The sequence below is a fragment of the Scaptodrosophila lebanonensis genome, unplaced genomic scaffold (assembly GCF_003285725.1).
Source record: "Scaptodrosophila lebanonensis strain 11010-0011.00,11010-0021.00 unplaced genomic scaffold, SlebRS2 tig00000089-arrow-pilon, whole genome shotgun sequence".
NCBI classification, from domain to species: domain Eukaryota; kingdom Metazoa; phylum Arthropoda; class Insecta; order Diptera; family Drosophilidae; genus Scaptodrosophila; species Scaptodrosophila lebanonensis.
In genome coordinates, this window is record NW_022060565.1 from 5,372,019 (window position 1) to 5,387,663 (window position 15,645).

At 42.7% G+C, this 15,645-nt stretch overlaps 1 protein-coding gene across 1 annotated transcript in view; it reads left to right on the forward strand.

Moving 5' to 3' along the window:
• LOC115626917 (uncharacterized protein CG43867) overlaps positions 1–15,421 on the forward strand; it is a 157,302-nt gene extending 141,881 nt beyond the window's left edge. Inside the window, exons 4-12 of the mRNA XM_030522427.1 lie at positions 4,842–6,312; positions 7,582–7,715; positions 7,795–8,217; positions 8,283–8,565; positions 8,630–8,742; positions 8,813–8,992; positions 11,547–11,642; positions 11,786–12,127; positions 12,196–15,421. Coding sequence (XP_030378287.1) covers positions 4,842–6,312; positions 7,582–7,715; positions 7,795–8,217; positions 8,283–8,565; positions 8,630–8,742; positions 8,813–8,992; positions 11,547–11,642; positions 11,786–12,127; positions 12,196–13,539 — 4,386 coding nt within the window. The 3' untranslated portion in view covers positions 13,540–15,421. The remainder of the gene's footprint in view (positions 1–4,841; positions 6,313–7,581; positions 7,716–7,794; positions 8,218–8,282; positions 8,566–8,629; positions 8,743–8,812; positions 8,993–11,546; positions 11,643–11,785; positions 12,128–12,195) is intronic.
• The last annotated feature ends 224 nt before the right edge of the window (positions 15,422–15,645 follow it).

Here is a 15,645-nt window from a genome sequence, read left to right on the forward strand (position 1 = left end):
TGAGCTGTCGTTTAGTTTGAGCTTAAACAATATTTTTATTTTATTAAATTTCGGGAATATTGCGCTGCAGAATTAAACTACAATTCTAAAGCTGCGAACTGAAACACAAACAAATTGTGGAGACTTCCCTGAATAATGCCATTGCCATCGAACAATACTTCGTGATTTACGAAACAAAGGCTAAATGTCAATCAAGGCACTCTTAAATCTTCTAATTCTGTTTTACACGGTAGATTGGTTCCAGAAAAATTTGCATTAATTTCAAAATTTTTTATTCAATATTTATAATAAGTCCAATATTTAAAATGCGTAATGCAAGAGCTGCTAAAACACATCATGTAAAAAAAAGTAGATTTAGGAATGGGTGATAGTAGGAACACCCCTAATCACTAACAATAATTAAGCAGTGACCGAATAGTGATTGAATAGTTGAATAGTGATAAGTAATGAATAATCGATAGTAACCGATAGCAGGGAAGTAAGAGGTCAACTGATATTGACCAGTCAAAGAAGGAGGACGCTTAGTGAAATTTGAATTAAACGGATATTTGTGAAACGTTGTTAATTGTTATAAGCCAAAGTAACCGAAGAAATTTTAATAAACCTAATTTATCCAACAAACTAAATATGTAGACGCACATGTTAATTACCGTTAGTTTTAACAATGCACGCATTGCATAAATTCGTTATTAAATAAATTCCCAATTCACATTTTTTATTGACTTTTAATCTTTATTTAAGATCTGTCTTAGGTTGGACAGTTATTAAATTTTACAATAACTTTGAAATTTCAATCAGTCTTCAGCCTTGACGGTTGCGGCGTGATTCGAACCAAAACCCTACTCAGGAAAAAGCATTGTGGAATTCCTGCTAGCTCGTTAAGCATATGCTTGGCCCCGAGTTTACGATTGACCTGGGAAAAATAGCTTGCTTTGGCATGTTTTCTTATCATTTCTAAAGCGCTTTTTTGATACATATCACAGCTTTATTACTTTTGTGTATTTGCCGGGATTTGCCTGCTTAGAAATGTCCGTAACATCGATATTTTTATAAAAATCGATCGAAACATCGAAAACAATCCATTACGTAAAAATCGATACATCAATGTATCGATGCATATTTACATCACTACGTAGAAGACTAAGACGGAGCTTAACAAACAATCTTAAATATATACTGACAAACCAGTCCTTTCAATTCCATCTTTGATTTAAATAAATTAGTTATCAGGTATTTAGAGTCTTCTTGTTTGCACAAGATTTTAAGCCTATTCCATCAATATAAACAAAATAAAGTTGGAAATTAATTTACAAGCAGAAATCAGCTTGATTGATTCTTCGAGACAAAAAAATATACTTAGTTATATTCTTAGTTATGTTCGCAATTAATTAGCTGATTTCTAAGCTTTGCAGCGTTATTTCTTAGGACACTAATTACTTTAATAGCTTCTGACAGACCTTTCATTAAAAGCAAAGGACTTATTTCTTTTCTGACCTCCTCATTCCTATTTCTCTTCCCATCTCTGTTTCATAAACCTTGGCTGAACAAATAAAAATATGTAGAAGTTGTTGCTGAACGACTTACTTGTAAGTGGGGTTAGCATTAGAGCGTTATGTTTTTGGTGTCTGTATCGCCAAAATGTAACACCCCGTTAACCCATCCACTTAAAAACCACTAACGTACATATTCCAGATTTATTTTTGTGCGCAGACAATGCGCAGATTTGTGTTTGTTTGCCAAAGATGTGCTTTACATTTGTTTTCAGATTTCTTTATTCATTGCCAGGCCAAATAAAAAACCAAGAGCGCTGCAATATATTCCAAAGCGCATTTAGATAAAGTCCCTTAGATGTGTCCGTCCATGCGGATGTGTGTGTGTGTATCTTTGTTTGTATGTGTCTTAAGTATTTGTTCTTTGTTTTTCGCTCGCAAACTTTCTTGCAAGTTTGCGCCTAAATGCAAGCTATTAATTTTATAGCAAGCTAAAGAAATGCAAAAGTTCGCCCTACACAACACGCGCACACACACACATACATATATGTATATATATATATATATAGATAGTAGTGGAGGTTTGTAGATAAAAACATAGAAAAAATTTGCTCTTTGTTTCCATCGTAGAAAAGAAAGGCTTAGAGGCGCCAGCGTTCATTTGTATGCGCACTCAAATTTTATGAATCAAGTTAACGTTCTGATTTTTTTTTTGTCTGCTTTAGCAGCTGCATGACATTTGAGAAACGTTGCATAGTTTTGGGCGCTAGCACTAGACAGCTGGTGTCAGCAGCTCTGACTTGTTTACAGCTTTCGGCAGTTTTCTGTCCCCACAAAAGCAGAAGCTGACGCAGGAGCGACCTACATGCGTTTTATGCGCACTTTACTGCCCCATAAAACCCAATGTCTGTCTACCCGCATTTGCATGATACCCGTACTATTGTGTTTGTACCATTCGTAGTACGAGTATGTGCCTGAGGAGTCGTGACATGCCATAAACTCTGGCCTTTCTCCAGTTATTTTTGGCGGTTTGTTTATTTTAAGCATATGCAGAGGCATGCGCGCTCGTTCGTGACAAAAGGCTAGCTGAGCTTTAAACGCCCACCTGCCATGTCTGTCCATTTGTCCTCTTCGATCCAAACAAAGTCATCAGACGTAACAATTTGAATATGAGCAGTATTCCATATAACCTCCATCAGAATTTAAGTGCGCAAGTGAAACGTTAAAGGCGTACGAGACTGACTCTTCTCTAACGAATACACCAGTTCTTTAACTAACATGAATTATAAGGCTATATATATGGGTTAAAATAAACAGTCTACATACCAAGTTTGGTGGCCCTAGCTGTTATGGTTCTAAGGCTCTTGCTGTTCATACAGACGGACAAACGGAATTGTCTATATAGATACAATTTTATATACATTAGGATTCTTTACAGCATTCGAATACAGGGTGCAAATAAAGAGCTCCTCCAAATTTCACTTTTCTTTCAGTAACCAAATATAATTAGTCTTGGCGCGCAGATATAGTCGCCATCGTATAAAAATATCGATTTTAGGGTTGCGTCTCTAGCAGAATCAAACTATATTATTGGTCTATTTTATAGTGTTTTGTTTCCATCGTATTGGGCTTTATTTTACTATCAAAATAGAATTAATCGTGCCTCGCAGATGTAAATTACTTTTATCAATACTAGTACATATATTATATTTATACTTTGCACCCAAAGGGTAAAAGGGTATACTAGTTTATTTAGGTTTAAAAAAGGCCTATCGATCCATTATTGCTACTATTTTACATTCTTCGGAGCTTATGAACTTTACTTGGAGATTGTTGGATTATTTTGCTAACAATCAGTCTACAATATAAATATCTGTTTACCAATAAGCGACACATTCTTGATATAATTTGACAGATTTTCTAGAGAGCAAAAAGTTGTTGTGCTTCCGAAGAAAGAATTAAAAAAGTGAAGATGGGAAGCAGATTGCATATTATTTCTTTCATCTCTTTAAGCCTTTAAAGTCAGCTTAGAGGCGAGGTCAAGTCGTATGTATCCCAATGGCATACAAGTCCTGATTCCCTGAATCCTGAATTGTGTTGTTGGCCATTTCTTTCAGTGTCACATTTTTATTTCATACGTGTATGTAGTGTAGTTCCCATTGAAAGGTTACTATCGTGTACGGCACACATTGAACGCTTTTGAATTGAATACTGTATCCAAACTTCCGGTTGGGACTCGAACTGACAATTGTGTGACACATTGGCTTAGTTGTGGCTCTGCCACTGGGGCTGCCATCGCCATCAATCAGCCGCTTCGGTCGCTTCAGTTGCTTCACTCGCATGCAATCTACATCGCTGTCTAAGCAATTGACCCATTTCGAAGGGCCAATGGCACCTAATAATGCAATAGGCACTGGGCCCCAAAGACGTGGCACATTTTGCACTCTACACCTCATTTTGTGGAGGAGGGAGGGAGGGATGGCGTATGTACGTGCAAGTGCCTTCCGGGTCTCAGTCTTAGTTGTCAGTTTGGTTTCCTGGTTTCCTGTTGCGGCAACTTGGCGTGCCAAATGAAGTTATTGCCACGATTGCTCCATTGTCCTTTGTCGTGTACTTTTTTCTGCCTGCCTCTGCCTCTGCCCTTTTATCTATTGCACTTTTCTTTCTATTCTCCTATACCTATATGTACATACATATATACATATTTCAGATATGTTTATAGATATTCCCTTTCCATTTTAGTTGCAGTCTGCGGTGGTTCTCGCATTACTTGCAAATTGTTGTGTGGCAATAAAAATGGTCTGCAGCATGCAGTGCTTCGAGCATTTCGTGCATGTCAGAGGGTTATTTCATTCCGCAAACCTTTCTGCCATCTGCCAACTGACGCAAATAACTGCTTTTAATTATACGAGTAAGTTCTTTGCGCCATGGCGCTTAATATTTCAGCACCTGAGCTCTCTAATTGCGTGTGTTTTGTCTGCCTTGGAAGTGGAGCCTTTGCGGCCCACCTTGGGTTGCTTGGCAGCCACTAATCCAATGCGTGCAATACGATTTACAGTCGCTCAAATCCGAGAGCTGCCAACTTAACTTAATTAAAAGCAATGCGTGCCTTGGCAGGCTTAATGGCGCCCAAGCGAGGGCCCATATGTAATCATTAAAAACTAAGAGCGTGTCGTTTTACCAGAAGCATCGTGGCTTGATGGCTGCAAGTTTCATTTAATTTGGGAAGTTTTAGCCCCAACCAATATAGCTTAAAGTTTGCAAGCTGTGCGCCTGGTTCGGTTAATTTGCGCAGTGGGAAAATATCAGTGATTCTAATAAATATCTTCTTGTTTTCTGTCTCATCTACAGGTGCGTGCCATGGAGCAGCGGCTGAGTGAATGGCCAAAGCCCATACAACAGCCACAACATTCGCATTCGCAGCAGGGAACCGCTACAAGCTCGCCCATACATCAGCATCAGCATCCTCATCAGCACCAGCTTCAAAGTCAACAGCAAGCAGCTGCGCTAGCAGCCGCCGCCGCCGCCTGTCTTCCCAACAACGAGGCCGAGAAGACAATCAACTCGCTTGAGATTCAAGTTGAGGAGCAACGACAACTACGTCTTCACGACGCCCGTCAAATCGAGGCCAAAGCAGCCAAGATCAAGGAGTGGGTGAACAACAAGTTGCGCGACCTAGAGGAGCAGAACCAGCTGCTGCGCGAGCAAAACATCAAGTGCAATCAGCAGCTAGAGTTGTTAAAGAACCACATTGCCAACCAGTCGAACCGACACAGTATTGTGGGTCCTGTGCGCAACAGCCTGAGCTTAGATGTCCAGGACTTTGCCAGCACATCGGAGACGCGCAGACGCAGCGAGAGCCTCGATCCCCAGGAAATCATAAGCCGACCACTAACCACCTCGTATCCACATCATCAGCATCGACGCAACCTCTCGATGGAGCCCCAGGAGCTTGAGCGCAATCTAGTGGCGGCCGTCGATGGCCTAACACTAGCACCGTTGTCGAGCATCAGCAGCAAAGCACCGGCGCAGATGTCTAACGCAGCATCAGCAACAGCCTTGGCCGCAACACGCCCCGATAGCTCCGACACAGACACTGCTCACGACTATGCCGAAATCTACACTCCGTCGTGCGAGAAGCTGCCCGCCTGGATGAAGAACAATCCGGCACTAATGGCCAGCGGTGGTAACTCAAGCACCACCACGACCACTAGCGATCTAGGCGTTCCGCGCCCTCCTACACCACCACTGCATCGATTTCCCAGTTGGGAGGCCAAGATCTATCAGGTGGCCAATGATGGGTTGGCCGGTACTGGAACTGGAACCGGCACCAGCACCGCCGAAAGCACGGCCAGCAATGAGCCAGCCACTGATTTACACGATGGCAGCGGTGGTGGTGGCGGTGGTTCTGCAGCCAACACTCTAGCCAATGGCAGAGCGACTGGGACGCGTCATGCGCACGATGCGAATGGAACGCTGGGCAGCGGCACACCGGGCACACCCCAGCCACCAACGCGGCAACAACAAACCGCTAGCGGCGGCTTCTGTGATATATCCGTGCCCGTCTACGCCACGGTTAAGGGACGTGCTTCCCAAATACGTTCCATGCCCTTTACGGGCGACTCAAGCGACGACTCCAGCGATGGGGAAGATCATGCCGTTATGCTCACCCACAACTCGCACAACTCATCCAGCACCGACAACACGGAGACCTCGACGTCAGGTAGCGCCTCGAGTCCCTCGAAGAGTCTAAAGACTTCATCGAGCCTGAGCCCAGCGAAGCGTAGTGGCTCGGAGAGTCCCAAGAATGCCAAAGCGCGTGGTATGTAACACAATTGCAATTAGAGAACCCGCCCCGTACCCCTGTAAAGCGTAGCGCTCGTGTAAGCAACCACCAGCCAGCACCACTAACCACTAATTACTAACCACCAAGCATCGCCACTTTCACAGCCACCACTAACATGAGACTTGAAACAATAGCGCCTTAAAGACATTGCCGTAAATCCAATAAAATTCCTCATTATTTTCCTCTTTTAATGTACTCTATGCCTAGTTTTGAATATTCGGGGCTTATGGATGTTGATGTTGTATATATATATCAGGAAATAGATATTCGATATTCCATCAAAAATGAAGAAATTAAGTCCACCTTTGATTCAATCCAACAGCGACCAATTTAAATGCTGTATAGATAATAGATCTATGTATTACCGGAAAAATTCTTTGCAGTAATTTCTCTAAGATATCCACTTATATATACTTGTATAAATACTTATGGATTTTAAATTCGTAAAATTTAACGAAAGCTGCCATCCCATTGGATTTATCAGTAAGCTCTTGTATGCTCAAAAATATTGCTTATTATCTAACTCTTTGGGTAATATTGCAGTCAAACAACTGCAAAAACCATCTTAAATCGTTTCGAAATTTAGACTAACATAGTGGTATCATCCGTCATTTACAATGCCGTGATTTGTTCCAAAAGAAATAAAGCAATATTTTAGATAATCAACATCCCTAGCTGAGATCTATTTTGATGTTGAGTAGCTCTATGGCTCATGTTTTATTTTAAGCTTTATTTACTGTACTCCCCTGTACTCCTTTCTCCATCTAGCTTGCAATTCCGCACGCCTAAAAGTATCCTTAAAGTATGTCCAGTATATTCCACCTACCCTCTAATTTGTTCTATGCTGTACTATTAAGCAACTAATTTACAATGCCATTTCTAACAACATGTTCAAAAACAAATTCCCCGCCGCCATTGCGCTTTTCATTTGAAACCCATCAATACACACACACACACACACACACACGCGCGCGCACACTACAGTCACACCCACACAACACCACACACTCCCGCACACACAGACACAGTTACAGTCACAGTTACAGTCACAGTTACAGTCACAGTCACTAGCACAAGCACAGACACTGGCCCGGACAGAGACGGGGGCGCCAAAGCTGGCTCAGCCCCAGACACAGACAACGCTGCCACGCCTACACACGCCCATCGCCCACGCGCAGCTCACGCATCTACGCATACCCTCCCACGTGCGTGGCACAGTAATTTCAGATCTTTCCTTTGAATCAGGCCTTTCCGATGACTATGCATTGCCGCCCGACGCTGTCTCTGAATCGACCTGCATGGACGCCTCGATGCCGTCGCTCCTCATGCGTCAGTCCTATGTGGATTCGCCCAGCAAGAAGATTGAGTCTCTGGAGAAGGTGAGTGCAAACGATTTCTTTTGTTGGGCGCCTACTCTAACACATTGTCTGCCTTCGCCCCCAACCCCTCTCCCTCCAGATGGGTCACCTGGCCAAGCTGGGTGGCAAGCTGAAGACCTGGCGCAAACGCTGGTTTGTGCTCAAAAATGGAACCCTCAACTATTGGAAGAGCCAGCACGATGTGCAGCGCAAGCCGCAAGGTCAAATTTTATTGGACGAGGCCTGTCGCATAAACCGCGCCGAGGGCGCCTCCACCTTCGAGATCGATACGGGCAAGAAGGTCTACTATCTGACGGCTGACTCGCATGCCACCATGGATGACTGGATTCGTGTGCTCCAAAATGTGCAGCGGCGCAATGCGACGAAATTGCTGCTCAGTCGCGACGACCAGAAGCCGACCGTCCAGGGTTGGGTAACCAAAGTGAAGAACGGCCATGCCAAGAAGTGCTGGTGCGTGCTCCTGGGCAAGATGTTTCTCTACTTCAAAGCTCCCGCCGAGACGGTAAGCGTGATCATCGTTAGATAAAATTGAACTGGTCTGGTTATAGCTTCAGCTTGAATCCACAGAATCCACTGGGCCAGATCAACATGCGCGATGCGCGGGTCGAGGAGGTGGAGCATGTGTCCGACTCGGACTCGGAGGAACGCGAAGATGCGGCACAAGATCAGGCCCGTCTGACAGTGGCCATTTATCCAGCGCATCAGGGACCCACGTATCTGATACTTTCGGGTAAACAGGAGCGCGATAACTGGCTCTATCATCTCACAGTTGTGTCGGGAGGCGGTCCCAGTGCGGGCACCCAATACGAGCAGCTGGTGCAGAAGCTTATGGAAACGGATGGCGACCAAAGTGAGTGCCAAAATACTCCGATTCCCAAATTACATTATAACGCTTGGTTTCCCCAATCTTGTAGATTGTGTGCTTTGGCGTCATCCCATACTGTTACACACCAAAGACACCATTGCGGCACCTCTATCCTCAATGCATACGGAGACCATGCAGCCGGAGGCGATCAAACTCTTCAAGGTAATTTCCAGCAGAGATATACATACAAGTATCATCATATGATCTAACGTTTTCTATCTGCACCCTCCAGAGCATTCAACTGTTTATGTCCGTGGCTGTCAACCAGCCGGGCATCGATTATCATGTGGTGCTTGCACAGAACGCTTTGCAACACTGCCTGGACATGCCCGAGCTGCAAACGGAAATGATCTGCATACTGATCAAGCAGACCTCCCGACATATGGGCCAGAAACTAAGTGTCGGCGTCCAGGTAAACAAGAAGCTGGGCAAGCAAACGCGCGTAAGTTTTTTAAGTTGCAAAGCTTCTTAATTATTATTAAATGTGTTTTAGTTCTTTGGACTTTGTGTTGGTTTCAAATTTTGTGTAGTTTTTTGTTTTTGTGTTTTCTTGGTTTTCATTTCAAAAACTAATCTACCTACTAACAACTAACCTGTCTAGCCAATGGTTCCAATAGTTTAGCTGCACTGGCCCAGAGCTCATCAATATGCATACATAGTACCTACTTGCATTCCAGCAAAGATTTAGAACTACACGTACAATCGATAGATTGTGCTTTATCTAAATATTTCACAACACTGGGTCTGTAGCTCATCTCCCTCAAACGATGATTGCACTCAAAATTGTTATAGCTTTCTAGATCTAAAAGAACTTGCTGTAGAGCTTAGATAAGATCTGTTTTGGATCTATCAGATACCACTGGCCTTATCATAAATAAATATACCTATTTGTTTCTACTACATTCCGGCATATGGGTTGTTTTGGATCTTATGTACACAACTTATCTGATTAATTTGCTTCTTCAATTTTAAAAACGATCGGGCAACCTTTGCAAATAAATTATTAGCTTTGCTTATGGAAAAAAGCTTACGAACGCCTAATATTAACTCCAATAATGATAATCAACTAAACATCTAACAACATACTTATTCACATATTTATTCAGATAATCACACCTACGATATAACATCATTTTATTTCGCATGCACTACGTTCATGTCTATTCCGTAACTTATCTACTTAGACAAATTTTGATCAGCTTTGTTTAAATTGTTCTCTTTTTTTGTAGCAAACAGACAATAAATTTCCCCCATAACTGTTATACATATACTCTTATGATCTGTACGTGTACATCATATAGCTTTTATACACAACAACATCAAAACGAGATACAATATGTGTATATCTACAATACTATATATCTCTATATATGTACTTATAGTTGTCAGTTCATTTTAAGTTCTATCTCTTACTTTCAATTATTGTACAAAGTACTTGCTGTAAATTTCACATACAAACAAACAAACATACATAAATACATACATACATCCATCAAGAACACCTAACTAGCTAGACACGTTAGTTCTAGGCATACATATAGTATGTGCATAATGTAGCAAAAGATCGTACATAAATACATAAGTATACATATGTGTATATACATACATGCATATGTGGCTTTTCTTCGCGCTTAGGCAACACTGAACACACGGACACCACAAGCCAACCACTCCACCAGCCCACTCATTCATCACACTAGCATAGAACTGGAACTGGATTCGGATTCGGATTCGATTCTACTTTCAAAGATCGGTTCGATCGATCAACAGAAACATCGACTGGATCGATTATGCGAGTACACCTATGTATTACTATTTTGGCATTTTGCAAAGTAGATAAAAAATTGAACAGGCCTTGAATATTTCAACATTTAGGATCGATTAGTTGTTAGGCAATCATCCGTGTTAATGAATAGTTCTGATTAACTGATCGGTTTGTTGTACTTCAATTCCTGATTTAAAAGTACAGTCGACTCGAATCCCTTCCAGCTCTACAGTAGGAGTAACAGCTTGACTACGACATTGCAATATTAGATCCCAATATCAAACTGTACCGTGAAACGATGATCGGCAAAATAAATAAACGTAAGCAAGGCTTCCCAACCAGGGCCTCTACTTTAGGCAAGCTCCTCCAGTATTTCCAAAATATCTTTTGGATAGATAACTGCTGTCTGCTGCCGCTAAACTTGTGCTACGAAGGTGCTTGTAAATTTGTGATTTGTCCTACAACGTTGATCACAAATGTTGTCGTATGGCAACACTGGTAAAAGAAAAATGTTAAAACGAGGTGTATAATTATCATAAGGTGTGTAACAATGACTTGCAATATGCATTTTGAATATCAACCCATCACCCCAACGAACGGACTGTTACTTTTGTTGTCCAAGCTGTTACTCTTGACAAAGTCACAGTCGCATTGATCGAACGAAATGAAACCACTAGTGTCCACACTCACAAACTCTCTGTTTAGGCGTCTCTCTTACACACACTCGACACTCTTGCTCCAAAATGTTTCTATCATCCTGTTTATGGTTTGCTCATTTATGTTTCGTTTCGCCGCTGCTTTGTTCAATTACTCGTTTACCGTTACTTTTTTAAATGGCTTTTGAATGTTTCGCATTGTTCATAAATAATATCGATATTTTTTGCGTGTCGCTTTTTAAAAGAAAAAACAAACAGAAACAAAAGGAAAGAAATTAATTTTGAATAGCGTGTGCCACATGTATGTACAGTATGTAAGACACACTGTTAAAAAAAACCCCACCAACTTCAAGATGATTGACCAGCAAAACGTTTTCTCGGCTTTTCTTCTTCTATTCTTTTTTTCGTTTTCGTTTCGTTTCGTGAATGCAAAACCAAACAAAAAAATCAAATCAAATCCAATACCGTTTTCCAACACTGCCAAACAACCGTACGTACCGTACCGTTAACGACGACGACAACAACAACAACAACGAAATTTACAGCAACTACTGTTGTGCGCCACACAGAGCCTGTTCACCTGTGATACCCAACAGGCGGGCAACGCCCAAGCCAACGGCAGTTCGCCGACATCGATTCAGGTATGAGGGGAATTATTGTCATTGCCATAGTGTTGTGTACAGTTGCGTTCAGTTATCGTAGTGTTTGGCTAACCGAATCGATCGGCCCACAGATCCTCTCCAACCTCTAACTTTCTTTGCTTTATTCTTGGGGTTATTGACAGGCGCCGGTGGCTACTCCGATTATCGATTGCAAGTCCAATCCGCCCGCCTACAGCTTCGTCCAAGGCTGGCAGTTGCTCGCCCTCGCCGTCTCTCTCTTTGTGCCAAAGAGCAGTCGTCTGCTGTGGTACCTCAAGCTGCATCTCTCCCGGAATGCGGACACCAAGACGGAGACGGGCAAGTATGCTGCCTACTGTGAACGAGCGCTGGAGCGCACCCTGAAGAATGGGGGGCGCGAAACGAAGCCCTCACGGATGGAGGTGCTCTCTATATTGCTGAAGAATCCATATCATCACTCCCTGCCGCATGCCATACCCGTGCACATGATGAACACAACCTATCAGGTGAGGACTGTGGCCTCTAGACGGGGGCTACTCAGGCATCCTTATTGATTTATTTTTCTCCCCCATAGGTTGTCTCTTTTGATGGCTCGACGACCATTGAGGAGTTCCAGACAACACTGGCCCAGGAGCTGGGCACCCGCGATGCGACCAACGGCTTCTGTCTCTTCAGCGATGATCCCATTGAAAAGGACTTGGAACACTACCTAGAGCCGCTGGCCAAGCTTTGCGATGTCATTAGCAAGTGGGAGACGGCACTGCGCGAGAAGGGGTCCGGGAAGTTCGAGAATTCGCGCGTAATTCAGCTTAGCTACAAGAATCGTCTCTATTGGAAGCACACGATCAAGTGTGAGACAGACAAGGAGCGTCTGTTGCTCTGCTACCAGACTAATGCGCAGATCGTCCAGGGCCGCTTTCCACTGTCCCGCGAACTGGCCTTGGAACTGGCCTCACTGATGTCCCAGATCGATATGGGCGACTACACGCACGAGAAGTCGCGAGATGTGGGCCTCAAGGCCCTCGACAAGTTCTATCCATATCGCTATAGGGATGCGCTGAGCGCAGAGCAGCTGAAGGATGTGCAGGAGTTGCTCATCTCCAAGTGGATGCTGCTGAAGGGTCGCTCCACACTCGACTGTGTCCGCATCTACTTAACCTGCTGTCGCAAGTGGCCCTTCTTTGGAGCGTGCCTCTTTCAGGCGAAGCCACGCCAATGCGAGCCGCATGCCAGCGCCAGTTCGCCTGTCGCCTGGCTGGCCGTCGCCGAGGATGCGCTCAATGTCCTCGAGCTGTCCACCATGGCGCCAGTGGCCCGTTATCCCTACAGCACCGTGATGACCTTTGGCGGCTGTCAGGACGACTTCATGCTCGTCGTCTCGCACGAGGATGGCATGCTGGCCGGTGGCTGTGAGCAGAAGCTGCTCTTCGCCATGAGCAAGCCCAAGATCCTGGAGATAACGCTCCTCATAGCAGACTACATGAATGCGTTGGGCCACACCGTGCCGGGCACCCCACAGATGAACTCACTGACCCGCAATGGCTCGCACCGTTCGCTGCGCTCCTCACAGCGGCCGGTGGGTGGTGGTGGTGGTGGTGCGGCTGGTGGTCCCAGCAGCGGTACCGGCTTCTCCACAAACGCCACCACCACTGCCCACAACACCCTCAACTCCCATGCCACACACACTCTCAACTCGACCCACTCGCACACGCTCAGCTCGTCCCATCATGCTGGTGGTGCTAGTGTTGGTGGTGGCGTGGGCAGCGGAGCTGGTGGTGTTGGCGGTGGTTGCAGCCAGCAGGGAACACTCAACTCGCTGCAGTACCAACACATGAGCCATCACCATCACGCACACCAGCCGCATCCCCATCAGCCGGACATACTGAAGAGCACGCCCGACCACCAGCGGATGAAGTGAGCGGCGGCGTCCAAGGATCGCCCGAAATGTAAATAGGGTACGGGCGCAGAGGCGGGAACGACACATACATATAGACCCATACATATACACCCACTAACTATATATACATACATACATATACAAACATACATACATATATACGTACGTATATCCCATGCTTAGTCTAAGCGCAGGCGTACAGTTCACGCACTAGGATTTTTACTTTGCGCGCCACCAAATACTAAAATATACACATATAGTATATATATACCCATATTTTTTTTCTAATATATAATGCACACACACAGAAGGTATATACATTTACATATACAGACAAGTATATATACATAATTTTTTGTTATTTTTTTTTTGTGTACTTCTAAGGCATGCCCTGCATATAGTAAGGTACATGCATACATACTATATATGGTTCTTTTGTACAAATTATTGTGGACCTGACCCCCGTTGTTGGTCCGGAACGTAAATATTCCTCTCTCACTGATTTGTAGTTTCGCGCTTTGTGCTTCGCGTAATGAATCTCAATCTCAATTTGTCCCTCCATGCGAAAACTGCCTTTGAATGTAATAGAGAGAAAGAAAAGAAAACGCATAGCAAAGAAGAAGTAGAAGTAGAAGAAGAAGCCAAACAAATACTTATAACAAACATTAGAGTTGCTCGACGTCAGCAGCAAAAAAAGGGAAAAAACTAAAATACAAGTACATAATAATATTTTGTAAAGCAGATTTTTCATGCAAACCAAACAACAACAACAACAAGCAACTACACTAATTACAGATACTTATGTACATTTACTGCAACATAAAAAGTAAAAACAAACTGTTTTTGGTTTCAAGCATTGTTTAGAGATACTCTAATTCAACATTTTGTTACGCACCCACACTGTCAAAACGTAACGTCGATGTTAGCAATACAGTATGTACTATTTTTATTCATATTCGTATGTATTTTTAATAAAAGCAAATCAATTCATTCGCTTTAGCAATTTTAATCAATTTTGTAGATTTGGAATTCATTTCTGCGTCACTTAATCAACTTCAAGCAATATTAACAAATAGCCAACCCAGACACAGCCAGAGCTTCTAGTGAAAAGGAAAAACAAAAACAGAACAAATCTAAGCAAGAAACAGTTATACACACGCAAAGAATTATAGCAGCAACTGTACGAATCTATATATACATATATATAGTATATATACATTTTTGTAACTTATACAAGGGTAGAGTTTTGAAGAGAGCAACACATTGAAATTTATATAGACAACAAATTTTAGTACGTTATACATTCGCAAACAAATTCATAGGGTATATATACATACATACTCTATGTATGTAATCTTGGTTATAGTCAACAAATTGTGGAATAACAACCATAGAAACAAGAGAAAAACAAAACAAATTTCGTAGGACCATTACAAATAGCTTTCAATATTTTCCAGCTACCAGCTCACCAAAATCTATCTGTCGATTTGTCGATGGGTTGTTTCAACATACTACTGATATTCTTTGTTCAAACACTATTTACCTGCTCGCTTCCAGTAACTTCTGTAAACGTTTTCAAAACTCCACTGAATATCTGTTTAACGAACCCCTTAAGCGCGCGTATAACTCGTGCGCACATATACTCACACATATAAGTACATACATATACATGCATACCTATATGAAGAGAAAGCAAATTATACAAATTATATAACATGTACATTGTAAGAGCGCAATTTTTTCCTAATTGTAAAAATTTGATATTAAAAATTTATATACGCGCACATGGGCGCCAACTCAACTCATTTGCAAGAACACGAAACTATGTACGAGTATGTGCTGGCAAATAGTCGGCAACCAATAGGCAAATATCACTGAATAAATAAAACAAACAAAATGAAACGAAACGAAATATATAAAGGAAATTTTATTGATCAACTGTCAACTGTGTTTTTTTTCCCACTGGTACTATTGATTTCAGATGAAAAGCGTACATCAAACCCAGAGACTGGAGAAATCGGAGCATACTCTCAGGGGCAGACAGGAAATTTTTTGATTGGCTTTATTTGTACATATATCTATTAATATTTATGTTCGCCTGCTAACTATGTCAGATATGAATACACT